The sequence below is a fragment of the Pan paniscus genome, chromosome 10, assembly GCF_029289425.2.
Source record: "Pan paniscus chromosome 10, NHGRI_mPanPan1-v2.0_pri, whole genome shotgun sequence".
Lineage (NCBI taxonomy): Eukaryota > Metazoa > Chordata > Mammalia > Primates > Hominidae > Pan > Pan paniscus.
Window position 1 is genome coordinate 77,253,311 of NC_073259.2, and position 20,246 is coordinate 77,273,556.

Below are 20,246 nucleotides of genomic sequence, written 5' to 3' on the forward strand. Positions count from 1 at the left end.
TCAGTGAATCCCAAGCATCACAAATAACAAGAAATACACTTGCAAGCACACATGGTAAGATAACAGAGAACTAAAATCTAAGAAAAATCTTAGCAACCAGAAAAAAAAGGACCAATTAACTTCAAAGAGGCAATAGTCAATTGACAGCTGACTTTTTAAAGACAACGATAGAAGTCAGAGCCTTGAAATAATTTTTGTTTTTTTTGGAGGGTCAGGGTCTCACTCTGTCACCCAGGCTGGAGTGCAGTGGTGCAATTATGGCTCACTGCAGCCTCAACCTCCCAGTCTCAAGTGATCCTCCCACCTCAGCCTCTTGAGTAGCTGGGACTACATGTGCACGCCATTATGCCTGGCTAATTTTTTAATTTTTTTGTAGAGACAAGGTATCCCTATGTTGCCCAGGCTGGTCTCAAACTCCTGGGCTCAAGCAATTTTCCCTCCTCAGCATCCCAAAGTTCTGAGATTACAGGCATGAGCCACCATGCTGGCTGGAATGGTTTTTAATTGTATTGAAAGAAGATAAACTGCAATAGAAATCCTTGCATCTTCTCTGATTCTATTGCTTCCCTCTTTCACTTCTAAAGACACTTGCAAATTACTTTGAGCCTACCGGACAATCAAGGTATCCCTATCCCTACCTCAAGATCCTTAACTTAATCATATCTGCAAGGGTAACATATTCACAGATTTCAGGGATCAGAATATGAACATCTATGGTGGGCCATTATTCTACCACACCACCAATCTAGAAAATACTCTCACCTTTAAACGTCAGTGTCTCTTTTCTTCTATAATGCCCCATGAAAGAAAGTGAATCAGTATTTAAATACTGATTCTTGGAACAGGACAGGACACTTTGCATATTAACTCATATTAACTCATTTAAAGTATCACCAACCTTCAACCTTGGTGAGGTAGATATTATTGCTTGGATTTTAAAGATTCTGAGATTGAATATGAGAGTTGAAAACTTGACTGAGGTCATCTAGCTGATAAAATGTCTGATTAGAAATGGGTACCCAAATCACCAGACTGGTCTCCAGGACTGCAACCATGCTTTTTCCACCATACCAAGTGCAGATTGAGTCTTTTTTATGCAAAAATGCTTGGATTTGAGGGGATTTTGGAATATTTGCATATACATAAATTATCCAGGAGATGAGACCCAAGCCTAAACGAAATTCATTTATGTTTCACATATACCTTATACACACAGCCTGAAGATTATTTCATACAATACTTTTAGTTATTTTGTGCACGAAAAAAAGTTTTGATTGCATTTTTGACTGCGACCTGGCAAATAAGATCAGTTGTGGAATTTTCCACTTGTGGCATCCTGTCAGTGCGCAAAAAGTTTCAGATTTTGGAGCATTTCAAATTTTTGGATTAGAGATGCCCAACCTTACAGATGTTGTTTGGGTTATTCTATGAATGATTTCTGGCCAGTTTCTCAGGAAACACGCTCTACTATAGTATATTTTTTAATGAGTGAAAAAGAAATTAAGAATGGAGGGGAAAGTTTCAAACTGGAGAGACATCTTTGAGTAAAGTATCGTGGCTGAATGTTCCTATCTTTATTGACCATGTGACCTGGTTAAATCACTTAGGTTCTATTAGGCCTCAGTCTTCTCTTCTGTAAAATGAGATGTTTAGACCTAAGGACACCTTTCCAGTTCCCTTCCCGTTGGGACATTCTAGGATTCTGAGAGAGAAGCCCCCCTGGCCTCAAGATACCTCCACTCTCTTGGGTGTGCTCTAAGATGACTGCATTCATGTTAGAAGCATCTGAACTATGCCAGAGACAACCTACTGTAGATCTAAGGAAGAAAAAAATGAATGGCAATGAATGCGAGAGGAAGGTGGGGGGAAAGAAGCCCACGAAGATTAGAGATGAAAATGGCAACATAAACAGCATGCAAAGATAACCACTGACGGGTATCTAGCGTTTACGATGCAAATAAAACTCTGCTGGTCTCTGAGGATGCAAAAACAAGACATTGTTTTTGGTCTTAAGCCGTTCACAGAATGCCCGGGGGTTACACTTTGCATTTAAGCACGGACATATAACTTCCACCTTTAAAAGTCCTGGATGTGAGAAAGATAAGAACAACGGATAAATGAAAATATTAACAAAACGTCTGAGTATGCCAGAGGCCACGTGAAAAGACGGTGTGTGGAAACAGGTGGGACCCACTGCTAAGCTGGATGCGCGAGTAGGACAAAAAAATTGGCCCCCACTCCCGGGCCTCACCCAGACACAAAAGAAACGTCCTCTGCCCTCAGAGGCGCAGCCTTTCCTCAGCCAGCAGAGCGGCTGGGCTGCAGAGTCCCCGCCCCCGGCCGGCCCCTGTCGCCCGCGCCTCCATCCCTCGGGCCTCGGAAGTGACGCAAGCGCCCCCCCACCGCCGCTAGATCCGCTGCTGCTGCCGCGGCGGGCTGACCTGCAGGAGGCGGCGGCGGCGGCGGCGGCCGAGGCTGAAGGAAGATGGCGGACGGCGTGGACCACATAGACATTTACGCGGATGTCGGCGAAGAGTTCAACCAGGTACGTGAGAGCCCAGGTCCCCGCCGCCGACGCGGGCGGCGCTGCGGCCGGGAAGCTGACCCGGGGCCCGCTGCGGCCGCGAGCCGAAGCGACTGCAGACTGTGCGCCCTTGCCGCCTCTGGGCCGCGCCGCCGACCCCTGGCGTGGCGCCCCCCCGCCCCTCGTTCTACCGCGTCGTTTCACGGGCCGCGGGCGCGGCGAGCCGCCGCGGGGCCCGGAGCGCGGACGCAGGCCGCTGTGCAGCTGCCGCCGGCTCCTCCCTCGCCGGCGCTGCCTCGCTCCCTATTGTTGGCGGCACCCGGCTGGCGCTTCCCGCCGCGCTAGGCCCGGGCGGTGGGGCCGCGTGTAAGCGGCGGAGAGAACTGGCCGCCGCCGCGCCCCCTCCCCCGTCGCTGGTCGGAGGAGGAAGCCCTGGCGGGGCGCGTGCCAGCCGCCGCCGCCCCTTCCCCGCCGCTGCCGCTCGGGCTCCGATTCCTCCCATCGCTCCATTTTGTCTCCCTGCCCGCGCACTGTCGCCTCATGGAAGGCCGCGTTCACGGCCCTTTGTATCCCGCGCGCCCAGTCCCCGGGGCTCTCCTTCTCGGGTTTGCGACAGGTTTCGGCGTGGCGCCTTCCTCCTCCCCTCACACTTTCTGAAGGCGACTGAGGTGCGGGCTCATTTGCAACAAGTCCTTTGACTTTTGGAGCCCCAGATAAAAGTCGGTGCGCTGGTCCTGCCTCATTAATCCAGGGCTTGCAGTGCTTTGAAGCCCAGTCGTTGTTGGCCTTTGTGATGAAAATACCTGTGAAGATGAGTGGCCGGGGACCAAAAGGAAGAATTGGAAGCGCGATGGTTGGATGGAACAAAAAGATGTTAGCTCACCCACAGATCTCATAGTGATTAAAATGAAAGAACGTTCACCCCAAATCCTTATGATGTGGTTTAAAAATAAAGAGTTATAGATAAGACCCTATTTTCGAAAACAAAGTGTTAAATCCCCCCACCCCCACCCCGGGGCTCTGTGTTACCTTTTGAAAGGTTGAGCGAAAGTGAGAATGCAAGGTTTTCCTGAACGACGTTGCTTAGAGGTAACGCGGGGCTGTGATGTCTGTTAATGGGCATCCTTGCAAAAGATGTCGTTTGTTGCTAGAGTAGTGACGTTTAAGGTTTGAACCTGCTGTTCGTATCTACTGCATTTTATGTAGTAACACATTTAAAACAATTAAATTGTGCTTAACTGCAATGTTCCTAAAAGCCTTATTTTTTTGTATTTCCCAGGTCCCTATGAGAAGCTTAATGAAATATTACTGGCTAATGTGGTTTTCCTCCCTCCATTAACCATCATATTCGTGACTAGTTGCTCAGGCTTTTTAAAAAACAAGGAAACTCAAGAGATCTTTACTGTTTTATTTTTCAGGAATGACTTTGTGCCTCTGGTTTAGATATTAGAAAACAGAAAAATACCAGTTGGCTTTAAATGTTTGCTATTCAGTTAAAGACTGGATTTGTTTAAATATAATACATTGTAATCAAAGGTTTAAGTTTTTAAATCTTTGTGTTTTTAAAATTGTGCTTATGTTTTAAATAATAATACTTGAGTTGTGTCCATTACAAATCAGATACATTCCTCGAGTGCAACACAGGTTCTAACGCTTATAAGACCTCTAGGAAATTTTTTTCCTTTTATTTATCAAATGAATATAACAATGCGTTTAAAAGAGGGCTGTAACTGCAAGGAACAACGATTAAGTGTTCAAGACTGCCTTTATTAGCTTTACTTACAAGATAATACATTGGTTCACCTTTCTATGCACAATAAAGGAAGAATTGGGTCTCAATTTTAGAAGTTAAGCTTTTTTCAGTACCTCTTAATGAAGTATTTTTAGGCTTTTGCATACTTAATTTGAGAGGGACATCTCCCTTATCCGGATAGCTGGGTGGATTCTTATCCCTGTGCAGTAGCAAGTGCTGACTGGGCAGGAGGTAAAAAGATTAGTTTTGTGGACCCAATGAGGGACTCCTTTTAAATGTAACTTTTCAATGATTTGTATAAGGTACCTACCGCATTACTTCTAACACAGTTGTATAATTTTACCAGTAAAATCTTTATACGTTTGAATAGATTAATGGCGAGGATAAATAGAGGCATTGTTTTTGCTACTTTGCATGTCATTGGCCAATCAATGATTGATTGATTTGTATATCCTTTTACACTACCGCTTCTTGCTGTGGTAGTTTCTGTACCAAAAAAAAAAAAAGGTCACAAAAGGATAGTTGGTTATTTTCAGAGCTTATCCTGTTTTTAAAAATATGTTACTGTCATTGAAATATTTTTCCAAAATCTTACCAGAATTAGAGGCAACCACAAAATAATTTACAACTGATTTAATCTTTACTAGCTGGTGACCTTATTTCTACTAGTTGCTATAGTAGACTAGAACTCTTGTTTTATTGTCGTTGAGTGAAATACTAAGTAGTAGCCAGTTTTGACTTACTTTGGCTTCAAAGCTGTTGTAAACATTAAAAAAATCTTTGTTTTCCCGTGTAAACTGCAGTTCTCATTGGATTTGTATACTTTGAAATTCGGGATAGTCTTTATTTCCATTTTCTACTATTTTTTGTCTGTATCCTGCTGAGTCTTCTATTTTAAATGTCATACTTTTATGAAGCTTTTTTGTATTTTGGTAAGGCACAGTATTATTTCAAAAAGTGATTTGCATCTATTGAAGTATAAAAAAGTGAGGCATTCAACAGTCCTAGCAGAAACTAATTTGGGGATAGATTGAGAATAATAAATTAGTGAAGCTCTAATAGAGTGCCTTTCTTCACCAGGTGAACTTAAGAATGGAGAATGAAGGGGGAGGAGGCACAAGGGACTGGCTACTCCTTATGGGTTCCCTTTTGTTCTTAGAGGTCTTTGGATGTCACCAAGCTGAGAACAGCTGGAAGGGGAATTTGAACATCTTCCAAACCTCCCTATTACTTGAAGTTGAGAAGAAAGTGATTCTGTCTCACAGTAGCGTATCAATTCAGTTTAAACTGGATTTATACTCAAGTGTAGTAATTACTAGCCCAATATTTAGTAATTGTAGATTTTAAAATTCTGGCCAAAACTAAATAATTTAAAAGTTGAATTGTTTAGGGCGAGTGTGGAGGCTCATGCCTGTAATCCCAGCACTTTGGGAGGCCGAGGTGGGCAGATCGCTTGAGGTCAGGAGTTGCAGACCAGCCTGGCCAACATGGTGAAACCCCATCTCTATCAAAATACAAAAATTGGCCGAGTATGGTGGTGCCTGCCTGTAATCCCAGCTAATCAGTAAGCTAAGCAGGAGAATCGCTTGAACCTGGGAGGCAGAGGTCGCAGTGAGCCAAGATCGGGCCACTGCACTCCAGCAAGACCCTGTCTCAAAAAAAAAAAAAAATTGAATTGTTCAAAATACATTTGTTGAGTGTCTGTTATGTGCCAACAACGAGGGATACAAAGTTTAGGTAGTCTCTACCCTTAGAGTACACTGTAGGGGAGCTGAGAGATACCTACATACAGTAGTGCACACGTATCCACAGTTCCACTTTCTGTGGTTTCAGTTACCCGTGGTTCTGAGGTCTGAAAATATTACATACAGTAAGGTAGTTTGAGAGATACTATATTTAGCTAACTTTTATGACAGTAAACTGTTCTACAATCATGTGTCGCTTCACGATGGCGGTATGTTCTGAGAAGTCCATCTTAGGTGCTTTTGTCATTTGTGATCATAGAGTGCTTTTGCATTTCAAACCTGGAAGGTACAGCCTACTACACATGTAGGCTATATGGTGTAGCCTGTTGCTCCTAGGCTACAAACTTGTACAACATATTACCGTACTGAATACTGTAGGCAGTTGTAACACGGTGGTATTTGTGTATCTAATATATCTAAACAGAAAAGGTAAGTGAAAATCTTGATATAAAAGATAAAAAGTGGCACACTTGTGTAGGGCATTCATGAAAGGAACCTGCATGACTGGAAGTTGCTCTGGGAGAGTCAGCAAGTGAGTGGTGGGTGAATGTGAAGATCTGGGACATTATGCTGCTGTAGACTTCATAAACACTGTACAGTACACTCAGGCTACACTAAATTTATTTAAACTTTTTTCTTCAATAATACATTAGCTTACTGTAATGTTTTCACTTGATTGATTGAGACATTTTCTCACTATCATCCAGTCTGGAGTGCGGTGGTGCAGTTGTGGCTCACTGCAGCCTTTATCTCCCAGGCTCAAGCAGTCCTCCTGTCTTAGCCTCCAGAGCAGCTGAGACTACAGGCATGTGCCACCATGCCTGGCTAATTTCAAATTTTTTTGTAGGGATGAGGTCCCAGCTAGTCTCCAGCTCCTGGGCTCAAGCTGTCTTCCTGCTTTGACCTACCAAAGTGTTGGGATTACAGGCGTGAGCCACTGTGACTGGCCTGTTTTTACTTTATAAACTTGGACTCTTCAATAATAACAGTTTAAAATACAAACACATTGTGTAACTATATAAAATATTTTCTTTATATCCTTATTCTGTAAACTTACTTCTTTTTTTTGTTTTGTTTTGTTTTGAGATGGAGTCTCGCTTTGTCGCCCAGGCTGAAGTGCAGTGGCGCGATCTTGGCTCACTGCAACCTCTGCCTCCTGGGTTCAAGCAGTTCTCCTGCCTCAGCTGGGATTACAGGCACTCACCACCATGCCTGCCTAATTATTGTATTTTTAGTAAGAGACGAGGTTTCACATGTTGGCCAGGCTGGTCTCGAACTCCTGACCTCAAGTGATCCTCTTGCCTTGGCTTCCCAAAGCGCTGGGATTACAGGCATGAGCCACCACACCGGGCCTAAACTTTTTTCTATTAAATTTTTTTTTTAACTTTTAAAATTAATTTTATTTTAGAAGAGACAAGGTCTTACTGTGTTGCACAGGTCTCAAACTCCTGGCCTCATGTGATCCTCTTGCCTCAGCCTCCCAAAGGAGGCTGGAATTACAGGCATGAATGACTGAACCTGGTCTTTTTTTTTTTTTTTTAAGCTTTTGTTAAAAACTAAGATACACACACATTAACCTAGGCCTGCACAGGTCAGGATTATCAATATCACTGTCTTCCATCTCTGCATCTTGTCCCACTGGAAAGGTCTTCAGGGGCAGTAAGATGCATGGGCTGTCATCTCCTAGGATAACTGCCTTCTTCTGTAATACGTCGTGAAGGACTGACTTGCCTGAGGCTGTTTTACAGTTAACTTTTTGAAGTAGGAAGAGTACACTCTAACATAATGATTAAAAGTATGGTATAGTTGGCCTTGGTATGGTGGTTCACACCTGTAATCCCAGTGCTTTGGGAGCCTGAGGCGGCAGATTGCTTGAGGCCAGGAGTTCGAGACCAGCTTGGCCAACATGTCGAAACTCCGTCTCTATTTTAAAAAAAAAAAGTGTAAAAACAAAAAAGTATAGTATAATAAATACATAAACCAGTAACACAGTCGCTTATTGTCAAGTATTGTGTACTGTACATAATTGTATGTGCTATTCTTTTATATGACTGAGAGCACAGTAGGTTTGTTTACACCAGCATTACCAGCCCAAACATGTGAGGAATGCATTGGGCTAAGATCACTAAACAATAGTAATTTTTCAGCTCCATTATAATCTGACCACCTGGACCAAAACATTGTCATGCATGACTAAATTGTTCTCTTTTATTAGTTATTTTTTACAGTGCCTACTTTATAAATTAAACTTTATCATAGGTATGTATAAAGAAAAACATAGTATATATAGGGTTCCTTGCTTTCCGTGGCTTTAGGCATCCACTGGGGGTCTTGGAACATATCCCTCTCAGATAAGAGGGGACTACTATAATTATAGCACACTGACAGGTCCTATATTGTAGTTACCATTCTTTTATGTTTTATGTGTAAAGTTTTGTTGATCTGGAGAGGAAAGTCAAAAAAATTCTGTGAACTTTAGGGAAACTTACACTGCTTGCATTGAAGTAGTGTGTTTTGTTGCTTGTTTGGGAGTCAGAAACTCTTAATGTGGAATTTAGTTTCTGCTCTGTCAGGCCATCACCGATAGCACAAATTTAGTAATCTGACCACCCAGCTTTAAAATGGAAGTGTAGGCCAGGTGCGGTGGCTCATGCCTATAATTCCAGCAGTTTGGGAGGCTGAAGTAGGCGGATCACTTGAGGTCAGGAGTTTGAGACCTGCCTGGCCAACATGGCGAAACCCCTGTCTTTACTAAAAATACAAAATTTAGCCAGGTATGATAGTGCACACCTGTAATTCCAGCTACTTCAGAGGCTGAGGCAGGAGAATTGCTTAAACCTGGGAAGCAGAGGCTGCAGTGAGCTGAGATCAGGCCACTGTACTCCAGCCTGAGTGACAGAACGAGACTTTGTCACACACAAAAATAGATTAATTACTTTTAAAAGAATGGAGGTGTATAGAGGCGGTAGTTGGAACAAAGAATTCACTTAGGAGTTACGGACCTGGACATCGGATAAGTCAGTTTTTATGTCATGAATCATTTTGCTTTACATTCAGTCATTATGTATGTATTCTAGCCAATTGTTGAGCCAATTAATGAAAATAAGTTTTTTGGACAAATATCAGAGAAACATTGTTTATGATTTATTTATGTTGACTAGAAAACCATCTGAAATAAAGCTGTCAGGTTGAGAATGAGCTAGGTAGAATTGATTCAGAAAAATGGATAGAAATGTTCAGGGAAGCTAGAACTCTTCTCTATTTTGTTATTTATGGGTGCAGTTAATTTAGTTGCCTGTGAATTGTCCACTATGGTTTATGTGGCATATTTTTAGTACCAAATTCCTTACCATTATATAAGGAAGGGATTTTTACAGGGATTACTAGCCAGTTTTAATAACTACTGAGAACATAATTAGATAAAACCAGAAAATGATATATTTTCTTTAAAAATGTATGCATTAGGTTATCTGCTATTGGATTTTGCATACTAGTATTTCTTTTCCGAGGTATAGGATATATTTTGTAAATGCAAAATGTAACTTCCCCGCTTCATATATTTCTCTAAACGGAAATAATTTAAAATAGGCTTTGAAACAAGTGGCCTTTGCTGTGCATTTACTGATAGTATCATATAATGCACGAATTTTGTATGTATTTATATATTTTTATGGTAGAGATGGGATCTTCCTAAGTTGCCCAGGCTGGTCTTAGACTCCTGGGCTCAAGGGATCCTCTTGCCTTGGCCTCCCAAAGTGGTGGGATTAACAGGCATGAACCACCATGCCTAGCCTCGAATGATATTACTGTAATTTTAGAACCATCAAAAAAATGTCAGGCCTGTCAGGGAGAATGATGAATATTTTGACAGCCAACAAGTTCATCCCAATAGTGGTATACAGTATGTATCGTGTATCTGTGATATTAAAATTGTAAGAGGGGTAATTAGGGAAAAAATGTCTAAAAGCAACTTCTTGAAGGGAGGGAGGAGACAGGGATAATGAAAAGGTTGAGAAGCCATACTTTAAGGGAACTAATAGGATTTTAGTCATTTTACCATCCATTTTCTCTGGCTTGGCAACAGATATTTGTATATCATGTGGAACATAATCTTGTTGTATAAAATGTCGAGAGAATACCTTGTCTGAAGAATGATTGTAGTGATTTAGAATGGTAGGGAATGAAAAAAATTAGTGAGTTTTTTTTTTTTTTTTAACAAACCCTAAGAGCTGTTGTTTATTCCAAGCTTTATGTAACGTAGCTGGCTAGCTACTATGAACAGCAGATAAAATTGGGCAACATTTGGTATCAAAGATAATTAGAGGAATGATGTTGATATTTTCTTGTTTTTTGAATGCCATTAAAATTAAAAGTAATAATTGAAAAGACCCTTCATGTAATAAAAAATGATACTGTGAAATATTTCTTTGACAAACTGGAAACCTTTTTTTAGTTTGTTCAGTAGGCTCACAGAGCTTTATTTATATATTACCTGTGATAGACATTTTGCATAATTTCTCATGCAAACATCATGCATATTTTCTCACTTTATGAAGTAAGAACAAAGTTCAGTATGTTCTGTATTTTTTTTTACGCTGGAGGATTGATGTGATATGAAGCTGATTAAAAGGAAGGTTACTGATAACTACAAGAGAGTGTGCTTTGAGTTTCATTTTTAGTAATGGCAGCAAATGTATTCAGATTCATTATGTTTTTTCACAAAGTTTAAATGTATACCATTGGGGCTAAGTGTACAGGCTGTGGCCTTGGAACAGAGAGAAGCTAACTAGTCCACATGGAGATCAAACCTCAGGACCATGGTCTTAATTAGGATCGTACTACAACCACTTGGAAGCAGTACAACTACCAGACAAAATGGCTGATCCTAAATATTGGTAGAATCATATCAATGTGGAAAATTGGTTTGTGTCAACATAGGAATTCATGGATGGACAAAAATAGTAAGTGATTGTGATATACCAGGTTAGTGTAGCTGCAATTATGCTTGTAAATTTTTTGTCTACTTATGTAAACATTTTCACAGGTTTGTAGCTAATAGAAGAAAACAAAGAATCTGTTCACCTATTTACGTAAGTGAAAGTGTAAATTTAAAAATACATTTAGTCCTGCTGTTAATAACCCTTCCATTCTTTTTTACTTTCCCTCAGACCATATATTGTGATTATAGTTTCTGCTGAGGAGGATGGAAACTCAACTCCCTTTGAATAATATTAGTAATTCTATTTGATGTTCAGAACCGGATTGCAAGAGAGTTTAAAGTGCCCAACACCCCTTGTGGGAAACTTTTTAGTATCTTAAGTGCATGGAACTACTGCTGCAGCCACACCGCCTGAAGCTTCAGCTACACTGAAACTTCATAACAAAACTTACCCTCTTTTTTCCTAATTTCTGTGGTCATTGCAATTTGAGCATGTTACTTTGTTTAACAAAAACTCATTTCTTAAAGATTATTTTAGTATTGCTGTACAAACAGAATAAAATTATGGCATTATTCGGTGACTTGTGGTCTTAGTTTCTGCCCTTTGTTAAATTTAGCTTTGTTCTCTGATTTAACCTTGAGATCCCAGACCCCTTATTAAATAAGTCTTATAGACATTCTACCTCATAACAAGTAAAATTGGTATGTAAAGATTCTGTAACTAGTAAATTGGATAAGTCATTAATTACATAAACGATTACCTGATGATTACTTGAGGTCCCTTTATTTAGGTATATAAATGATATTTCCCCTTCTAGGCTTTTTTCTTTTTCTTTTAAAAAGATCTTATTCTGGGCCGGGTGTGGTGGCTCACACTTGTAATCCCAGCACTTTGGGAGGCCGAGGCGGGCGGATCACGAGGTCAGGAGATCCAGACCGTCCTGGCTAACCCATCCTGCCTAACACGGTGAAACCCCATCTCTACAAAAAATACAAAAAATTAGCTGGGCGAGGTAGCGGGCGCCTGTAGTCCCAGCTACTCGGGAGGCTGAGGCAGGAGAATGGCGTGAACCCAGGAGGCGGAGCTTGCAGTGAGCCAAGATTGCGCCACTGCACTCCAGCCTGGGCGACAGAGCGAGACTCCGTCTCGAAAAAATAAATAAATAAAAATTAAAATAAAAAAAATACAAAATAAATAAAAAAAGATCTTATTCTGGCTCTCTTTTAAATAGCAAAACAGTAGCCCGGGCCCATAATATCTTGTTGCTCTGTTTACCATCATATAACAAATGCTTTTCTCTGGGTCATTCTCTATCCATTTAGGGACTATTTTGGCTAATAGTCCCTAAAACCATTAGCTCCTCCATGTGTGCCATTTGTATAGTTCTTTAGTAAATTGTATTAATGGGAGAATCTGTAAGTTATGTCTGAACTTTCAGGTTGTCTTATAATTGTCTTTTTCCTTATGTCAGATGTTCTATGTCATAAGAATAAAATGGTTCACACCAATACAAGTACTTAGTTGTGGAAAGGGAGAGTAGAAGATAAAAATGGAGATTTTCCTGTGCTACAGGCTTAGTCAAGCTTATGGTCTAGTAATGGTTATCAAAGGCAATTAAATAGTGTTGAGTGTTCTGCTTTTACCTACATTTCATTTTTCATGTACTTAGTTACAAATTGAACCCTCTTCTATTTTTTTTCCTGCTCCTGTTACTGTTTCATTTTAGTTTTCCTTTTCCCTGATTATCATTTAGGCATGTAAGTGACACCCAGTAGCATTGCTTTAATTCTGCTGGTGACAGTGCCAAAGCTTTACTATACTCTTTTTGTTGTCTGTTGCTTTTCTCTTGCTAATTTGCTTGACTAGATAACTAAGAATTCAGGTAAGCATTAGCTCTTTGTTCACTGAGAATGATACAACTTGCAAGATAATTAATTTGGATTGTTCTACATGTATTTCGTTTATTTCTCTTTACCTTGTTCATTTATTATGACATTTTGAATTATTTACATACCCATATTTCTTCTTTCTTTTATGGCTCAGCTCACTATGCTTTTTTTTAATACTGGTAGCTTCCTCAAGGTTGGAAAACAAGATGTGAATACTATAGAAAATAATAACTATTTTTCTGTGGTCATATTAAAGATATAATGGCTTTGGATTTTGGGGTGATTTTTCTACTGTCAGTTTAAAAAAAACTTGTCTATTTGCATTTGTGTGTTATTACTTCTAGTTAAGAGTATTTCCAAGGAAAGTTTCATGTTACTTATTTTGTTTCCATGTCTTTTTCCAAAAGAACTTATTTTTTATATTAAATATCAGTGGAAAAGTAGGATTCGTTATATAGAAATTAACTTTAGGCTGGGTGCAGTGGCTCAAGCCTATATTTGGGAGGCCGAGGCAGGAGGATTGCTTGAACTCAGGAGTTCGAAACTAGCGTGGGCAATGTAGCGAGACCTGGTCTCTACAAAAAAAAAAAAAAAAAGAAAAGAAAAGAAATAAAGGAAACCCCCTTTTTTTGTTTTTTTGGTTTTTTTTTTTTGAGATGAAGTCTTGCTCTGTCGCCCAGGCTGGAGTGCAATGGCACGATCTTGGCTCACTACAACCTCCGCCTCCCAGGTTCAAGCGATTCTCCTGCCTCAGCCTCCTGAGTAACTGGGATTACAGGCGTGTGCCACCATGCCTGGCTAATTTTTGTATGTTTAGTAGAGACAGGGCTTCACCATGTTGGCTAGGCTGGTCTCGAACTCCTGACCTCAAGTGATCCACCTGCCTCGGCCTCCCAAGTGCTGGGATTACAGGTGTGAGCCACCACTCCCGGCAAGAAATTCACTTTTTAGACCTGTTCAAGAATACATCTATTGCATAAAGTGGAAAAAGATTTGTACTGAAATCCTTGGCCTTTTTCCATCAGATTTTTAAAACAAAAAGTTGAATTTGTATTCAAATCTATTTTAGTAGTATTTTGACTTTTGTATAATCTAGAGCATTATTTCTGTATCTCAGGAAGCTGAATATGGTGGGCATGATCAGATAGATTTGTATGACGATGTCATATCTCCATCTGCAAATAATGGAGATGCCCCAGAAGACCGGGATTACATGGATACTCTCCCACCAACTGTTGGTGATGATGTGGGTAAAGGAGCAGCACCAAATGTTGTCTATACGTATACTGGAAAGAGAATTGCATTATATATTGGAAATCTAACATGGGTAAGTGAAGTTAATGTAAGAATTAAATTATTGGTAATTGATTTTGAACTGCTCTAGTAATTAATGTTTTTCTCCAGATTTTTATAAGTTTGAAGTTACTGTGTTTTTCTATATGTGTTTGCTTGTCCAATGAGGAGGGAAATACAAATATCTTTGCAACATCATTAATTCGAATTCTTCTAGTTTTGAGTTTTGTGGTCATTCAACTTTTCTTGGTGGAGATACTAGTTAAATATAGTTAAATTAGTTTTGTCTTCAGTTACCTTTTTTATGCTACCACTTTACCTTGCTTCAGATAGCCCAGTTTCACTAAAAATAATGCTCACATGGGGTCTCAAACCAGGATTCAAGTGTAAAAGGAAAGAGACATAGTATCACTCCTGGTTTAAAAATAGTGTCCATTATTTAATTTGTGTTACAAATTTGAGTTTTATTTCTGCCCTTAAATTTGAAATCTGATTTATAGAAGCACTGCTGTGTGTATTATATTTTAATTTGGGTTGTCATGAGGCTAAGATTATTGATTTAGAGCTTCATTAAATGCACATATGTATATTTATTTTTTATTAATATTACATCTTAAGTATCATTAAAATAGTCCTATAGAATGTTTGTATTTCTACTTAGTTATATGTATACTTGAAAGTTAAAAACTTGTATATGCAAAAAACAGCATTTCCTTAATAACACTGTATTTTTAAACGTTTTATTTACATTTCTTTTTTTCGGGGGGAGACAGAATTTGCAAAACTCTGTCACCCAGGCTGGAGTGCAGTGGTGTAATCATAGCTCACTGAAGCCTCAAACTCCTGGGCTGAAGTGATTCTCCTGTGTCAGCCTCCAAGTAGCTAGGACCACAGGCATGTGTCACTCCGCCTGGCTAGTGTCACTCCGCCTGGTAGAGCTGACTTCTTGCTATATTGCTTCAGGCTGGCCTCAAATTCCTGGCCTCAAGTGATCCTCCTAACCAAGCTTTCAAAGTGCTAGGATTATGGTGCCCAGCCTATTTACATTTCTTTTAAAACTAAATAACAGATCTCCCACCACCCAGTCTGAGTATTCTATAAAATTGGAGACAGTAGCAGTGTAGTTATGAAAGTATGGTTGCTAAGTAAGTATTTGGATCTTAGCTCCACCATCTATTATTAGTTTTGTGACCTTGTTAAAGAGTTAAAGCTCTTTAACTTCTATTGTATCATGTGTAAAATGGGGATGATAATAGGGCTTATATGGTTGTTATAAGAGTTAAATAGTTGATACATAAAGTATAAGGTAGATATTAAATACATGTTAGTTTTTTTCTTACCTGCATTTTAATTCAAAAACAAGATGAAATTCAAAATACTTTCCTTTAATGGGAGGAAGTGAAATTGGTTTTATTCACAATTTAAAATCATAGCAGTTTAAAGCTGTAAGGGACCAGAAACTCTTGAGAGTCAAATCTTATTGTAACCCCAAGGGTATATACCTTCTAGTTTCTGAAATACTTACCAGGGAATGAAGTTAGGTTCCCAGATGTTTTTTGTGCTGTTTAAAAATTGGAGCCTGACTGGCCGTAACTAGACTTAGATTTGCACTCAGCATTTATTTTCTCTTTTATGTCTCAAATTTCCCCTTAAAAACTAAACTGGGATAATAAAAATCTTGGTTATATTTTAATGGTTAATGAGGGGGAAATATCTTGCAGTGGACAACAGATGAAGACTTAACTGAAGCAGTTCATTCTTTGGGAGTAAATGATATTTTGGAGATAAAATTTTTTGAAAATCGGGCAAATGGCCAGTCAAAGGGGTAAGTTTTTTTTTCTTTCTTTTTGATTTAGTAGCTAGTGATACAGTTTTTACAAGTTAACTTTCCTTTAAGTTAATGTTAATTACACATGTGTACACATGTATACAAACAACACATGACTGTTTACATTGGAAGGAGGTTCTTGGGCAAAGATTGATACTTTTCATTTTACGTACCCTATTACCTAACACACTAAAACCAGTAGAGTGGAAATGTGGACAGATTTATTTTCTATTTTTCCCAAGTTTTCTCTATCTGTGGTTGAAATGGTTGTTGAAATGACAGTTTAAGAACCATTACTCTCCCTGTGATTAAGAGATGGGAGAAGATGGGCAACTGAATAATGTGTTACATGGATATTTTGCTTTATTTCACTACTAAACTATGCAAGTGGGATAGCCTCAGCATGAGAACATTATAAATACAGATATCTAAAAGTAAGAAAATAAAATACCACTGTCCTACCATTCATTGATGTTTACTTTTAACATTTTAGTGAAGATTCTTTTGGGCTTTTCCCTAAAAATAAATAAATAAATAAATAAATAAATAAATAAATAATGGAATTATAATTCATGTGTTTTATATGTTTTTGATATAAGGAATAAAAATAAATACACATCCTCTCTAATGTCTAATTCTTTTGCATCATACCTGGTATGCTACTGTAATTTACCTTTCTTATTTTTGGTTATCGTGGTGGTTTCCAGTTTTGCCTATTGTAAATAATGTTGCAGCAGACATCATTTTATGTAAGTCTTTTGGTACAGATTTTGGATTTTCTTTTAAGGATAAATTGTTAGATGCACAATGATAAAGAATTTGCTTATTTCTTATATTGCTTACTTATCTTAGAAGATTATACCAATTTATACTAAACTGAGAATATTTTCAAAATGTATGCAGAGTCTGAACATTTCTCACTAACTTTACTTATACCACTTGGTCCAAGCCACTATCATCTCTCACTTAAACTTTGGCAGTAGCTTCCTAACTGGAAGTATAGACTGCCCCCTACAGTCTGTACTCCACATAACAGAAGTTCTAAAAAAAAAAATGACATTCTGCTCAATCTTCTCATGGTTTCCTGTCTGTCTCATTCTTTACCATTGTCTACAAGGTACTTTCTGGTCTGTTTTCCCACCACCTTTCTAACCCTATCCTACCACTCTTTTTCAGCCACATTAGTCTCTTTGCTGTTTGCCAGACCAATTCCTACCTAGGACCTTTAGCTGTTTTCTCTTCTTGGTTTACTTTTCCCCCTCAAATATCCACATGGCTTACTCTTTCACTTCACTCAGGACTCAAACTGTTTAAGAGTTTTCTTCCATGACCATCTTGTGCAAAGTAGCACCTTCCTATCCTGTTTCCTTTATTTCTGCTCTGATATATTTTACTCGTTTGTTGTCTCCTCTTCCAAGCCTTTAAGCTTAATGAGAACAGAGATTTTGTTTTGTTCTCTATTACATCTCCAGCTCTAGAATGGTACCTTGCCTATAAGAAGTGGTGCTTAATAAATATTTGTTAAATTAATTTAGTTTTTTCTAAATGTTGTGACCCAAGATAATCCTGGTGCAAACAGCAGAACTTGTTGACTAAAATAAGAAGTATAATTTAAAAGATCATATTGAACATTGGGGGAAAAGAGCTTAAGCTTCTTAAGCTACTAAGACCCTCCCTCCCTCAAATAATTTAGAATATCCTGTAACTATACGAATTGGTAATCATTCTGATTATTTTAAATTTGTTTTTCTTTTTGAGGTATAATTCATATGCCATAAAATGCAGGCTTTTAAATGTACAATTCAGTGATAATTTATTATATTTATGAAGTTTAGCAACCATTACCACTGTCTGATTCCAGAACATTTCATCACTCCAAGAAGGAACCTTGTACCCGGTTAGCAGTCACTCCCATTTCCTCTCTTCCTATCTGCTGGCAACCGCTAACGTGCTCTGGATATGCCTGTTCTGGACATTTCATCTAAATGGAATCATAAAATACGTAGTCCTATGCGACTGGCTTTTTTCCTTAGCATAATGATTTTAAGGTTCATCCATGTTGAAGCATGCATCAGCATTTCTTTTTATGGCTGAGTAATATTCCACTACATGGATATAGCACTTTTTTCTTTTAATCTATCAGTCGATGGACGTCTAGGTTATTTCCACTTTTGGCTATTAAGGAAAATGCCCCTGTGAATATTTGTGTACCCATTTTGTATGAACATGTATTTTCAGTTCTGTTGGATGTGTACCTAGGAATGGAATTACTGGGTTATATAATAACTCTATGTTTAAATGTTTGAGGAATTACCAGATTATTTGCCAGAGGCATTGTGCCATTTTATTAATATGTGCTCATCAGCAACGTGCAATGGTTCCAGTTTCTCCACATATTTATTTATTTATTTATTGAGACAGAGTCTCACTCTGTCGCCCAGGCTGGAGTGCAGTGGTGCGATCTTGGCTCATTGCAACCTCTGCCTCCCAGGTTCAAGCGATTCTCCTGTCTCAGCCTCCCAGCGTGGGACTACAGGCACACGCCACCATGCCTGGCTAATTTTTGAATTTTTAGTAGAGACGGGGTTTCACCATGTTGGTCAGGCTGGTCTTGAACTCCTGACCTCATGATCCTCCTGCCTTGGCCTCCCAAAGTGCTGAGATTATAGGCGTGAGCCACTGCACCCGGCCTCTCCACATCTTTAATACTTGTCTTTTTGATTATAGCCACCCTAGTGGGTATGGGGTGGTATCTTGTGGTTTTGATTTGCACTTCCCCAATAGTTAATGATATTGTACATCTTTCTATTATAGCAAAAAGTGGAAGCAACCCAAATGTCCATGAACTGATGAATACATTTCTTTTAATGTTGTATATTTATAATGGAAAATTATTCACCCATAAAAGTAAGTGGTGATGCATGCTGTAACAGTGGATGAAGCTTGAAAACATGCTAGTTAAAGAAGGCTGGTCACAAGGGACCTTCTATTGTATGATTCCATTTAGATGAAATGTCCAGGATAGGCCAGTCCAGAGACAGAAATTAGGTTTAGTGGTTCCATAGGGTACAGGGATGGGAAGAAATGGGAGCGATGGCTAATGGATATGGAGTTTCTTTTTGGGGTGATGAAAATGTTTTAAAATTGATTATGGTGGTGGTTATAACACTGTGAAATACTAAAAACCACTGAATTATATATTTTGAATGTTGAATGACTGAATTCTATGGTATGTTATACAAGATGAACAAAAATGTGTACTCGTATAGTTAAGAAATATTTTTAGTTTTTAAAATTATTTATTTTTAGAGACAGGATCTCACTGTGTTGCCCAGGCTGGAGTGCAGTAGTGTGATTATAGTTTACTGTAGCCTCAAACTCCTGGGTTCAAGCAGTCCTCGTGCCTCAACCTTCTAAGCAGCTGGGATTGCAGGCATGAGCCACTGTGCCCAGCTGTTGTTTTAGATAAAAGCAGATTGAGACCTTTTTACAGAAGAATAACAGTAATAATATTGATCTCTTTTTACTTTGTATCCTCACCTCTTAAACACTTTTTAGGTTTGCCCTTGTTGGTGTTGGATCTGAAGCATCTTCAAAAAAGTTAATGGATCTGTTGCCTAAAAGAGAACTTCATGGTCAGAATCCTGTTGTAACTCCATGCAATAAACAGTTCCTGAGTCAATTTGAAATGCAGTCCAGGAAAAGTAAGCAATCCTCAGAGGCTTTTATTAAAATATGTACATTTTAACCAGTGCATTTGTTAGGTGTTATACTAGAGAAGTCATTTTAATACTAGCTCACTAGAAACTCCATTTCACAAAGTCCATGCTTTGAATTAGATTTAATCACTGGTTATGACTGTGGGCCTGTGTGCTAGAAACCTACTCCTGTTCCATTTTTCTCCAGATGTAACAGACCCAGTACTATACAACAATGTGCAAGTTCTATAGCCCTGCCATTCTTGTCCTATTATTTCCATCTTAGATACAGAAAGAAACTACATTCTAATTCTTAGATTAAAGGAGAGCTATGTGGATGTGTATTATGGTGGGGGAGAGATCACTGATAACCAGAAAATGTTCATTGATTTTTCTGCTTGGCAACAAGACCTTTCACCACTTGGTAAACTGAATATAGAAAAGATTTGTCATTATACATTTAAGTACGTTATCTTTAAAGAGATGAGATGGATGATTATGTAATTAACAGAAATTCAAGTGGTTCCTTTTCTTTTAATGTTTTAGCACTTAAGACTTAACTGAAGAAGTGTGTTA

The 20,246-nt window shown here is 38.9% G+C and overlaps 1 protein-coding gene across 4 annotated transcripts in view; it reads left to right on the forward strand.

Moving 5' to 3' along the window:
* Positions 1-377: 377 nt before the first annotated feature.
* Positions 378-20,246, forward strand: part of CPSF6 (cleavage and polyadenylation specific factor 6) — a 32,399-nt gene continuing 12,530 nt past the window's right edge. For 3 of the 4 annotated variants that reach the window (XM_034936213.3, XM_034936214.3, XM_034936215.3), the window contains exons 1-4: positions 2,372-2,545; positions 13,969-14,178; positions 15,866-15,969; positions 19,531-19,676. In XM_034936213.3, the coding sequence (XP_034792104.1) occupies positions 2,486-2,545; positions 13,969-14,178; positions 15,866-15,969; positions 19,531-19,676 (520 nt within the window). In that variant the 5' untranslated portion in view covers positions 2,372-2,485. Of the gene's footprint in view, positions 2,546-13,968; positions 14,179-15,865; positions 15,970-19,530; positions 19,677-20,246 lie in introns of all 4 variants that reach the window. The other variant, XM_034936216.3, reaches the window with a different exon arrangement.